This window comes from Tauraco erythrolophus, chromosome 1 (genome assembly GCF_009769465.1).
Source record: "Tauraco erythrolophus isolate bTauEry1 chromosome 1, bTauEry1.pri, whole genome shotgun sequence".
NCBI classification, from domain to species: Eukaryota; Metazoa; Chordata; class Aves; order Musophagiformes; family Musophagidae; genus Tauraco; species Tauraco erythrolophus.
Genome location: NC_141465.1, coordinates 84,255 through 96,055, shown reverse-complemented (window position 1 = coordinate 96,055; position 11,801 = coordinate 84,255). Strand labels below are relative to the sequence as shown.

At 51.5% G+C, this 11,801-nt stretch overlaps 1 protein-coding gene across 1 annotated transcript; it reads left to right on the top strand.

Moving 5' to 3' along the window:
* Positions 1 to 5,362: 5,362 nt before the first annotated feature.
* Positions 5,363 to 10,421, top strand: TRIM45 (tripartite motif containing 45). The gene is given in 9 exon segments (XM_086622563.1): positions 5,363 to 5,376; positions 5,562 to 5,806; positions 5,809 to 5,976; positions 6,961 to 7,017; positions 7,020 to 7,077; positions 8,984 to 9,089; positions 9,311 to 9,400; positions 9,402 to 9,438; positions 10,270 to 10,421. Coding segments are annotated over 9 exon segments (927 nt in total).
* Positions 10,422 to 11,801: the final 1,380 nt, after the last annotated feature.

The window sequence follows — 11,801 nt, the reverse complement described above, 5'->3', positions numbered from 1 at the left end:
GTTAAATTTTGGCCCTAAAGATATCGATGGAATGTGGCATTAAAAGGGGGCTAGCCCATATTGTTTCAATCAGTTCAGTTTTAGGAGAATGAAGAAAAAATACTTCTTTTCCTTTTTGTGTTTGGTTTTTTTTTTAAGGGAGGTTTTCTCTTAAACAGATTTAGAAAATCTAAAATATGTGGGATTCAAAAGAGGACCTGTTCAAATATTAATTGAAATTTCTGCAATTTATTTTTCCATTGTTAACTCTGGAAAGTGAAAGGGCTGATAGTCCTGTATTTTGTGATGTGACGGTTAAAATTACTTGGAAGAAGTCCCTCAGCTCATGCAGAAGCAGGAAGGCCAAGGCTGGGGTGGGCTTCATAACCATAGTGCCCACACGTTAATGCTGCTGCTTCAGACTTCCTCCAAGCTCCTGGTTGCTACAAATGCTCTATAAATGCTTGATAAGTTCTGTAAAGCTGATGCTTTAATCTGAGATTTACTTTGGGAATACGGGGTTGGAATTAAATCTTTTGAGTCATCATCTGTTTTCCTTAACTTGGAAGCTGCTCTATCAAATAGCCACCTGTTCATAAGTTGAGTCATCTGGCTGTATTCCAGCCTAAAACCGCTCCGGGAGATGAGAACTTCTCCTGGTTTTCCTTTGCATTGTTAGTGAAATCTGAGTCTCCTTGAGATCAGTGGAAGGCAGGTTCAGGAGGACTGGAGGTCTCCCTCCAGAGTCAGGACTGGGGAGGGACCTGTTGCCCCAGAAGACAGCATCTGCGGTGCAGAGCACCCGGCTTGCGGCCATCTGAAGTGGTAACTGGCGCTTACTGGTGCCAGAGCTCGCCTTCAGCACTGAGGATGAGAGCTCTGTGCTCATCTGGGAAGGCAGGAATGTGTCACTGGGTGTCTGCAGTCACCCTCCCACCAATTCCTCCACATCCCATGGCTGGCGGTAGGCGGCTTCCCACGGCTCAGGCTGGGGTCGCAGTGTTTCGTCGCTAAAAACGAGCTGCAGCCGAGATGCAGTGGGAGTGTGTTTGCTGGAACTCCGTAGGCTGGTGCAGAGCAAAGGCAGTTGCTGAGGAACCGTGTTACTGTTTGGGTTTTTTTTGTCTGTTCAGATGAAGGAGAAAGTTGTAGGGCTTCATTTGATCTTTATTCTTCAGTTGTGTTAAATCACAGAAAGGCTGATATCACCGAGTCCCAGTGCTTTATCAGCAAATGTCTTTTATTGCCAGTGACTTTTTGATTCTGCATGATAAACATTTTCCTGCCTCGCTTCCTTTTTTCCCAGGCTTTTCATGTTCTTCCTTTTTGTCTTAAATGTCAGCAGAACACTTGGTGAGCACAATAGTAAGGGGCAGGTACAGAGGAGAGCTGCAGCCTTTGTTTTCTCTTGTCTTCCTCTTTTATCAGGTGGGCCAGGTAGGAATTGGTTTCTCCCTGAAAACGTTTCCCTTGCAAAGCACGGGAAGGTTTCTGGTACGGATTTTGCTTACAAAATTCTAAACTAAAAACGTCATTGCAAATAGTGGTTTTGTTTTATTTTTGGAAATGGGAAAAATCGGGGATTTTCTTGGGTTTTCAGTTGTTTCCTCTTTCGTAGCTGTTAATTCTTCTGCAGTTACGTTTGTCCAGGTGAGGAGTAAGGAGGCATGGGGCAGGCAGGGAGGGGCAGCGCACAGCGAGTGCGTGGCTCCCCCGTTACAGCCACAGTGCTTACAACGGGCAGTGGCCTCGTCTGCTGCAGAGAAGTGGGCTTCCAGCTCTGGGTAGGGTGGAGCTGGGCTGAAGAGCTGCCAGGGCTTCTCCCCTGCCGCAGGCTGCGGAGTACAGTTACTTCACCATTAATAACAATTAGTCACAATCTCTGGTATAGCCCCATCTTCTTGAGAACTGCTGGGTGCAACTCACCTCTCTGGTGAGACAGAACAAAGAGGAGAAGGGTGAGTGCCTTTTGTTAGCCCGGCAGCTGGGCAGGCAGAGCTTCTGCAGAAGCTTGAAAAGATCCTTGTCTTTGCGAGTGCCCGTCTGTGCCTCTTCTTCACTCTTCGCACAGCACCTGCGTGGGTGTCTGAGGTAGGAGTAGGGAGTGAGGTGCTTAGGAAGGGCCATCTTGGAGTAGATAGGTGATCCAAGGCAGCCTAAATTCTTGCTGGGACACCTGAGTAAAAACCTTAATACTTGTCTTCCTTCCCCCATCTTTTTTTTTGTTGTTGTTGTTTCAATTCAGCAGAAGGTCTCAATAGCCACAGAGTGAGGAAAACAGAGTTTGGGTTGCCTCTGCCCTGTGCAGTTCTGCTTTCCAGCCAGAAAACTGCACAGGAGCGGGTGCAGCGCGTTAGGCACAGGAAGGGAGCTGTGTGCGTGAGGGAAGAGGAGCCTGGAGCGAGGCAAGGAAATAAGGAAGCAGGAAAGCTGTGCTGAGTGCAGATGTGTGCGTGTACATATATATACACCTGTGCATAAGAATATTGCTTTGTCAGGTCTGATACTGGCCACAAACCTCATGTGAGTGAGTTCCCTGCTCCCCCTGCCCCGCAGCGAGGCCGGGTTTGTGGGTTTTAGTGCCGCAGGACACCTCCTGTGCACACACAGCAGCTGTGCTCAGCCTGTGGGGCCATGGGGCGGGCGAAAGGGGGGGATGCCGTACAGGTGCTGGGGTGCTGTCTCAGTGACCCCACCAGAAGGCACATTCTGCTGTTACGCGCTCGCCCCACAGACACCCTCTGCTGCGGGATGTGGGGGGTGTGTGTGTGTGTCCTCCCGCAGTGCCTCCACCGAACGGTGTGTAGCTACTCTCTGAGCAGCAGAACTAGTTTGGCTTGGTTTTGTCTGGAGTGCTGCCCCATTTTTCTACCTGCCCCCCGCCACCGCCACAATAGCTGCATCCCCACTTCATGTCCCGCTGTAATATCCTCCTGGCTCTCATGGTCCCAGCAGTGAAGGGAAAGACGAACGGCTCTGTTTTCTGCTCAGTGTAAGTATTAAGTGTCTAATTTATCAGCCTTCTTTTGCATGTAGAAACTCAGTTGTTGAGATCATTTCCCCTGTCTCAAACATGGCTGGAGGGGAGGTAGAAAAGGTTACTGTCCCGACAGATCAGATAAAAGTTGCTTCCTTAGAAAACCTGGCTTGAAAGAAATCCAGTTTCATCTTCCCTTCAAAAAATGTAGGCAGGATTCGGGAGAGATTATCAAGAATATATATAGCAGGCAGCAAGCTGCAAGCGGGAGCAGGTGGCTGGAAAGCTGCAGGAGGAGGGGAAGGTGGGACTGCCTGGTCAGGATGCCCAGCGAGCGCAGGGCTGCACCCGCCGGCACTGCTGGGTGTTTGGGCTGCAGCTGCCTTTGTCTGCAAGGAGCCACGGACAGCCAAAAGGGATCTTGCTCAACCGCCTCGAACTCTGTGTTTCCTGTTGCAAATCCAGACAACTGCTCCTTGCTGTCCTGTTCACTAATGACTTTGGCTTCACCACCTTTTTGTTTTGTTCCTTAAGGCAGGATATCCAGAAACAGATCCCAGAAATTAACAGAGTGGGTAGAGAAGCATAAGGCATCCCATTCCAAATGTGATGAATGATTTATACCCGCACTGCTCACAAAGAGTCTAGGAAGGAAATTATGCTTTAAAGATTTTTTTGGTACGCGATATAAGAAGTTTTACCAATATTTCTTCAGAAAAATATAAACCAGGAAACAGCATAAAGCTCTCCCCAGAATGGAGTAATTAGCAAATACAATAGAAATATTAGCCAAGAGTCCTTGAAGGGAAGGGGGAAGGAAACGATCAAATCTTCCACATCTCTGTGTGATGACCCAGTGCATAATGGTAGGAAACGAGAAGCAGATAAACAGGAAAAAAGAGGAAGGAGCTGGCAGGGAAAGCGCGGTAGGGAAAGAACAGGCAAGTACTGTGAGAGGCTCTGATAGACACCTTTAACAATAGGAGCAGGAAAATGAGTTCGAAGAGGACTCCATTTCGAGTAAATCGTGGGTCAAATGAGGATAATTAACTGTCCCATCCGTCAACTCTTGTGAAATGCAGCAAAGGAAAAAATTACTGCTTACTGTAATTTTAATGACCCATTTTCATTGTTTCATTTTTGTGACTATGCTCCCTTGTTGCCCATCAGTGTTTATAAATTAACACTTTTTTCTAATCCTTATGTTTTGCCCAGTTACAAGGCAAACTCTGAGTAACTTGCGACAGGAGAGGGTCTCCCAATCCAGTTCTTGCAGTGCTTTGCAGCCCAGTGTGTTTCTTGAAGATATTCACAGGGTGCCAGCATGCATGTCCATTGAGTTGCCTTCCACAGGTTTGGACTTGGCATAGGGGGGCTTCTGCCACTGACTGGCAATAGCCAAGAAAGCAATATCGTGGGGAGAGTAATCAAAACCAGAGCATGACTTTGTTCTAGTTTGGCTCCTGTTTTGCAGGCCACTGAGTTATCTTTTTTCCCCAGTGTTTCTGCATCTCTTTTCTTTCTCTTGTCTCACAAGGGTCTCATGACCATTCCCTTCAGCCCATTTCACTTGTACTTCCTCTAGTCATCTGGAGGTTGCCACTGCTTCTTGCTGATGACTCATGGATACACTAATGAGCAGTGATCTGTCCTGTGCTCCAATCTGATCAGCCTCAGGGCAGATGATCAGATCAGCTGGGGTGGAACCTCAGATTTCCTCTGCAATTGCCAGCCACAACTTATTTCACCATCTCTGCAGCGATGGAAGGCGCTGCTGTTCTCTAGGTAGCTTGCCTTTTCTGCACAAGAGCGGCAGCGTAGTTCTCCTGTTTTCTTCCCACACCCACGCTTACAGTGTCATTTGCCATTCCTTCCACGAGCATCATTAAAAGAACCAGTCTTTCCTCTCTGTGACAGTGTCTAATATCATTATCAAGTCATCTCGTCTCACAATTACTGCAGCTTTTATCCTCTCAAACCTCTGCAGCAACCACTTCACTCGCCAGCAGTTCATCCGAAGGAGGCTGCTAGAACATCTTTCTTTTTTGATCTGCTTCAAGGTTGTAAACACTTGATCGTGATCTAAAATCTTGATCTCGTATTACAATATAAAAGACACAGTAATGTTTGAGTGTATTGCACAAAGAAGATGGTGTCTTTGTCAAGCCATTACACATCAGAAGGATGTTAACGTCCATTACAGATTATTTACAAATCAGTAAGTTCAGATAATTTGCACTTGGCGGTCCTAAAAGACCTGACTGGAGATCTCCCTCAGTTCTGGATTTTTAATGCAATTTAGGAAACTTAAAATCCAGAAGTCTCAAATGACATTCATGTCACATTGGTATTCAGAAGGGCCAGCAGGATAGGACAGATAAGGTATCTGTGGTCCAAGGCAAAGTAATGGAGAAGCTGATGTAAAGGGCAGTCATTAAGGGCTGAATGCAGCACACTATAGGAACATCATTAGTGCTAGTCAACATGGTTTTGTAGAAAAGAGCCTTTTTTAAAAAAAAACCAACTGAGGCCGTTACGCTCTGTGTGGAACTGGAGCTCCTGCCATGTAGTCCGTGCCGTGCTGCCCGGCATGCGCTGCCCGCAGTTGCACAGAGGCCGTGGCCGCAGAGATCTCTCTGTTTGCCAGCGGGCACATGAAAGCGGTTGAAGAGCACCGGGACCGGCTGCTGAAGCAGCCGGAGGACGTGAGGGTACAGAAGGAAAACCTGCTGTGCTTGCAGAAGGCCCAGCTGCAGCAGCTGCTGCGGGACATGAGGACAGGCGTGGAGTTCGCGCAGCACTTGCTGACGAGTGGCTCAGACCTGGAGCTCCTCGTCACCAACGGGGTGGTGGGAGCCGACTGGCCAAGCTCAACAGCGTTGCGTACAACACTGGCCCCGACGTGGATGACGGGATCCAGTTCTCTCCCCAGGAGAGGGCTGGGCAGTGTTGCAGCTATGAAGTTTTTGGGGCCATCAATAAAATGGCTGACCCGGCCAGGTGTACGCTGTGCGGGGAAGGTAATGGGGTGCTGTACAACAGCCGAGTGGGGATGTGCCGCTTCCCGAAGTCACCTCGCAGTTCTCTGTCCCCACGTGCACAGCTGGCTCCCTGCTGTCCGGGCATTGACCAGGGGCACAGGTGGAGCCCTGCCAGAGGCTGCGCTGCTTGCCATGGGCCAACGAGAGCCGTGCTGAGCAGGGAGCCAGAGACCTGTCCCCGTCCAGATGTGCAGAGCGTACTGGGGCTGTCCTCCACAGCATCACTGCCCTCAGCACGGGGCTGAGCTGCTTTGGCCCTCTGGCCAAGGACCACAGCTTACTTGGGGATGGGAATGGCACCTGCAGTGGCAGGCCGTGATGCTCTCCTGGTGGCCCCAGCTGTTCTGCAGCATGGGCCCAGGCAGATCTCTGTGGCTGAGCGATGAGGTTCATTCCCCTTACAGCTTCTGCTGAGATTGCCATGGGAATAACTGGCATCAATGGTTTCACAGATATTTGCTTACTAAGGACGTGGAGCAGGGCCAACAAACAGCTAACGTTCAGACCAGCCCACAGAGCGCAGGTAGCTCTGGTGCGTCATGGCCGGCGCAGGGCAGATGAGGTGGACCCGGGGCTCCTTCGATCCCTTCTGTGCCAAACTGTAAGTGCTGAACTCTGCGGCTCCGCGCTGCCCAGTGGGGCTGTTCCTCCTCCCTCCTGGTTGCATGGTGCACCTTGAGGCCACCTGAGAAGATGCCAGCTGGGCTCAGAGGGCCAGGCAGCACCCTGGTCCGTGCAGACCCCTGGGCTAAGCCTGCCCAACATCTCTCAGTGCCCGTAGCCATCCGTTCTCTCTTGATCCCCAGTCACAGACTGACTCTTCCCTGTGAGTGGAAGGATCCATTCGCCCCAGCAGCCAGGTCCTGGCTGTGCTCTGGTGGGACTGCAACGCTGCAGAGCAGGTGGGAGGTGGCAGTTACGGCCGGCATGAGTCCTTCCTGATCCTGTTTCTCTGCCCTGCAGATCTCCGCAGTGCCCGTCAGAACCAGCGGACTGGCTTTGCCCTGCTCTGCAATGGCTCCGCGGGCGAGGAGGAGAGGCCGTGCGGGTCACCATCGCCCACAAGGACAAGAAGGACTGGTGAGTATTTCACCCGAGAGCTCCCCGGTCACTGGATTTGCCTTTCTGCCTCCCTGGCTCCCTCCATGCTTGGACAGGCGGGAGAACATGCTGCAGCACGTGGCTCAGAGTCTGTATGGGAAAAGGCACTGCTCCCCACCGCTGTACCAGTGCTTCCTACTGGTTGTACTTTGCTGTGTGGAGCTGGGCAGCGTTGGCTCAGATTTTTATTGAGTCTTCAAGCAATTTGGGACTCCTTAAAGGATTCAGCTCTCAGGACATTGTCAGAGGGAGCTCCTTCCCACCCCTGCCAGTAGACACCCAGGGTTCCTGCTTGTGTTAATGCCTCATGAGCACAGAGAATCGCAACCCCGGAATGACTGTCCCGAGTAGGACAGACAGGCCACCAAGCCCAGGAGCCTCTGGCAGTTGAGGGAAGTGCATAGTTCATGTCCTGGAGAAAGAATCTGCGTCGGGACTTTATCGCGCTTTCTCCCATAGTTGCAAGCATCGAGCACTTTAATGCATTTGAAGGTTTTCTAGTGAAATCAGGGAGAAACTGGGCTTGAGCTCCTAAATGTTTCCACAATGAAAATGGACAACCAGAAAAAATTATTTTATGACTGTTTCCAGGCCACGCTTGTAACTGTAAAGCAGCCAGGCACAAATGCAGAACCAGTGGGGGCTCAGTTCTTAGGAAAAACATCTGTTCTGTTTTATTAGTGCGTACAGCGTAGCTGGAGCGGGATGCAGGAGTGACTTGTTCCAGGAGCACCGTTGGTGGGATGACCTAATGAGAAAAGGGGCAGGATGCTAAAGCTCCTCGCTGCGGGGGAGTGTTGATGGGGCGTCCAGCAGCATGCTGCTGCGCAGGTCCGTGTTCAGGAACGCCGTTCCAGTGTACCGTCCTGCCTTAGGTACGCGTGCGAGGCAGGGAGTTATGTACGTGAGGATTACGTGGATTTTGCTTGGGGGGGGTAGGGGTCGCTGTGGCCGCGTTGACTCAGTTTCGTGTTCTCGTGCGTATGCAGTTGCTACATCTGCAGCTGAAAGCCGTCTGGCCTTGGGTTGAGGCACGGCGGCTACAGGAGAGCATCGCGTGTTGCCACATGGTTCATGGCAGGAAATGATGTCGGCACCTTATTGATGTGAAGTGACGGGGGGTTGGGAACACGGCCTGCCAGCCTGGAAGATGATAAACTGTCGTGTCGTGGAACACAAGACACTAATTAGTGGGGATTAGGAAGAGCACTTTCCTCTGTGCAGAACTGCCTGATAATTGTCTGTGGAAAGGTCTCTCCATCTTTCTGTGAAGCGAGCAATCCATCCTTGAGTAACTAGCTGGTGCCTACTCCCTGGCACTCTGTCCACCAGGGTTCCTTGTGAAACCCAGCGGGCTTCGCTTTGGAAAGGGCGAGTTTGCCAGCGGGCACCCAGAGCTCCTCAGAGCACTGAAGGGAAGAGTTGGGGTCGATGTGTTTGGGACCGTGGGCAAAGGGATTCAAACCTGTCACCTGTCCTGTTTATGTCCTGTCTTATTCCTGGCCTTTTCTGGAGATAACTGCTCTCTGAAGCTGTGAATTTGCCCCGTTTCTGAAGGCTCTTATCTTATGGGATGATCTGACCTGCAAAGTGTGCTGCCTGTCGTCTGCTTTTTCCGCACTCAGGGTTGCTACAAACTCTTGCAGTGCAGCTGGTTTTGTTGACTTCCTTTGTACGGCTGTTGCAGCTCCGGGTAGCAGGTGTGTGTGAGAGCTGCTCAGTGCTCGAGCATTGCTCCTGCATCCTGTCAGGCTGGCTTGCGACCCGCAGCTGCTGAACACGGCTGAGGATGAGGAACCAGCCACAAATGTAGGCCAGGCAGTGGCTCACGTGTAGAGCAGCTTTCTGCCGGTCACTGACCTCTTGGACTTCTCGCTGTTCGTAGTGCGGTCAAGCCAACAGTGCGTGGTAACACCTGCCATGTTTCCTACAGCCCTGAGGAGCCAGGCTTGTACGCTGTCTGCGTCGGTGTGACAGGGCAGCACGTACAGGTAGCACTTCTTGTTCCTCTTGCGCTGCTGCTTCTTGACCTGCTTTTCTTTTCTAAGTTTTTACTTGAAATCTTTCTAAGGATTACCTCTACTGCTTGGCAGTTTAAGACTGGGCTTAGTGATCTGTGACTGACAGCATCACCCCGTTGGTTTTGAAAATGCAGACACAACATCTGACAGCATCCACTGCAGCAGCTTCTCTGCTTGCTTGTTCTCTGCAGGGCTCTCTGTTCACTCTGATGGTGAAAAACAAGTTCTGTGAGCACCAAGGCATGTTTCACTGCTGCACCTTCTGCTCAAGTGGAGGGCAGAAAGGTCCCTCACTGTGCCTGTGGAGGGACCATGCCAGGTGAGTGCTCAGCCTTCCCCATGCTGCTGGCATCAGGAAGACTGGTTGCGTTTGGTCCTCCCTAGTGTGGGCAGATGTGAGTGGTTACTTCAGCCCGACTCCTGCCTCACACATGCACCAGGCCTGTGATAACCTGTTTGTAGTTATCTTCTGGAAGCATGGGACTGCAGCAGTGAGAAATGCAGCAGGACACGCTAAGGGTCTTTGCAGCACCACCCCGTAGACAGAGGGGCGCAGGAGCTGGGGCAGGGCAGCTCTGTCTTTCAGCCATTCTCGGTGAGGCTAAGCAGCACTGCGTCTGTGCTGTTCTCGTTCCAGCGCGGGCAGGTTGGGAGCTTCTGAGCTGTGTCACACTGCTCAGTGCTGTCCTATGGAGAAGCTTCACTCCTCATTTAGGATGAGAATTCAACTCCATTATTTGTTTAATCTCAACCAGTTTCCCTGTCCTCGACCCGCATGTGTCATTGTGTGTTTTGCATGTTTTGGTATAGAAGAGGCCTCTTCCTTCTTCTGTGCTTGATCTGTATCTAGCTCCGACCATAGCCACCAGTGGCTGGCACAGGGTTCTGCAGGCTTGTATCTTGCATCACTCAACAGGCAAGAGGAAATCTTCAGCTTTCCCTGGTGATCAGAATGGGCAGATCCCCTTCAGTTGTTCCCCTTTCTTTATGGAGCCCTGGCAGTTTTGGTCTTGAATATGCTGTGTTCTCACCAGCACGTGCCTCCCCGTCTTAGACAAGTCCGGGGCTGAAGTGCTCTCTGAAAGCCTCTGACACACTGGGATTTTCTGGCCCACTTTTGGTTCGGCTGATGGTGCCTCTTCCCTTGCAGGTGGGTACCAAGGCTGTGGCCATGGACACAAAGGTCACCCGGGCTGTCCCCACTGGTTGTGCTGTGGACAAGCGAAGGAGAGCTCAGAGTGTTTGGGAGAGCCAGCTGGTGACACCTCACAGAGGAGTTTGGTCAGGACCGTGGTGCTCTGAGCAGCCGGGGGAGCCCTGGGAGCCCGAGGCACTGCTGCTGGCTGCTGCGTGAGCACAAACCACCAGGATCCCTGCGCTCACGGCATGGCTTCACTGCCAGAAAACAGCATCGTGGTGGGTGCCAACCAAGAAAGAGGAACAGGGGAAAACAAAATTGGGTCTTACATTCCACCCAGGGCTGTGTATGCAAAATTGTTTTGTGCCTGAGCAGGAGCAAACACTGGGAATGGTACTGGTGCCCATGCGTTCAGGGGCTTGAGGCCTGCGGGGTTAAGTTCTAAGGGGAAACTCGGTCTGAGCGGTTACCTCACAGGAGGGTCAAGATGTGTCTCACTTTGCAGGATCGACAGTCTCTGCTGTCCTTCTTGGAGAGGTCAAAGCTGCTTGTTGGGGCACATTCCAAAGAGTTTGTGTTCATGACTTGGAAAGGCTTGGCAGCCTGAAAGTGGCTTCTGCCTCGCTGCTAGAGATGCAGCACCTACAGCACAGTCATGCCCCTGGGAGCTGTTGTGTTTGCAACTCTTATTTTCTGCGAGTAAGCTGGAGTCTCATTACACCCTTCCTTCAAAGTAGGAGCAAGATGGGTTAGTAATATGTCTGAAGAAAATCCAAGGAAAAGCCGTGGTGCTGATGGGAACAGGAATTAGAACGTCGTTCACTCAGTCTGTATGTTCTCCATGGAGATGATGTGGGACATGGTGCTGCTGGGGGTGATGTGGGAGCCGGGAGAGCACCCAGCTCACTAGGTGAAGATGTGGGGACAGTCTGAGCATCAGTAGGAGCCATAGGTGCAAGTTCGGAGGCGTCTGTCCTGAACTGGGGCAACAAGGCAAGAGCAGCAGAAGGAGACGGAATACAGCAAAACTGGATTTGGCTTGTGCAGCCTTGGCGGGTCTCTGTTTTTAGAAGGAGAGCTTGCCTGTTTTTCACAAAGGAGAGGGAAAGTATCTCCTGGGCTTGTGTGCGTGCTGCCAACCCATAACTGTGGAAATGGCCTCGGTGATGAGGAGGAAGAGGCCCTTTCCTGGAAGGGCAACTGCTAACCTGCCGCTTGCCTGGGTGCAGCAGACACCCTGGATACCTTCCTGAGCAAAACACACTGGTGTCATTGAGACTAGGAACGCTGCTGTCCTGGGGTCACCGTGCTAGTAGGGTGCGTTCCTAGGGGCTCCTCATGCTGCCTGGGGAGCTGGGGACAAAGGTCTGACTGTTGGTCACTCGGGGAGAGGAATGCTGCTCCAGTGTCAACAGTAAGGACCGGTTCTTGCTTTCTGGCTGGTGATAGCTGGCTCGGAAACAGTAGAAACCCACGCTGTCTGTTTGCTTGCTCAGACCCAGAGGACTCTCATTTGTTGTTCGTTCCTCTTCCCAGCAAAGGAG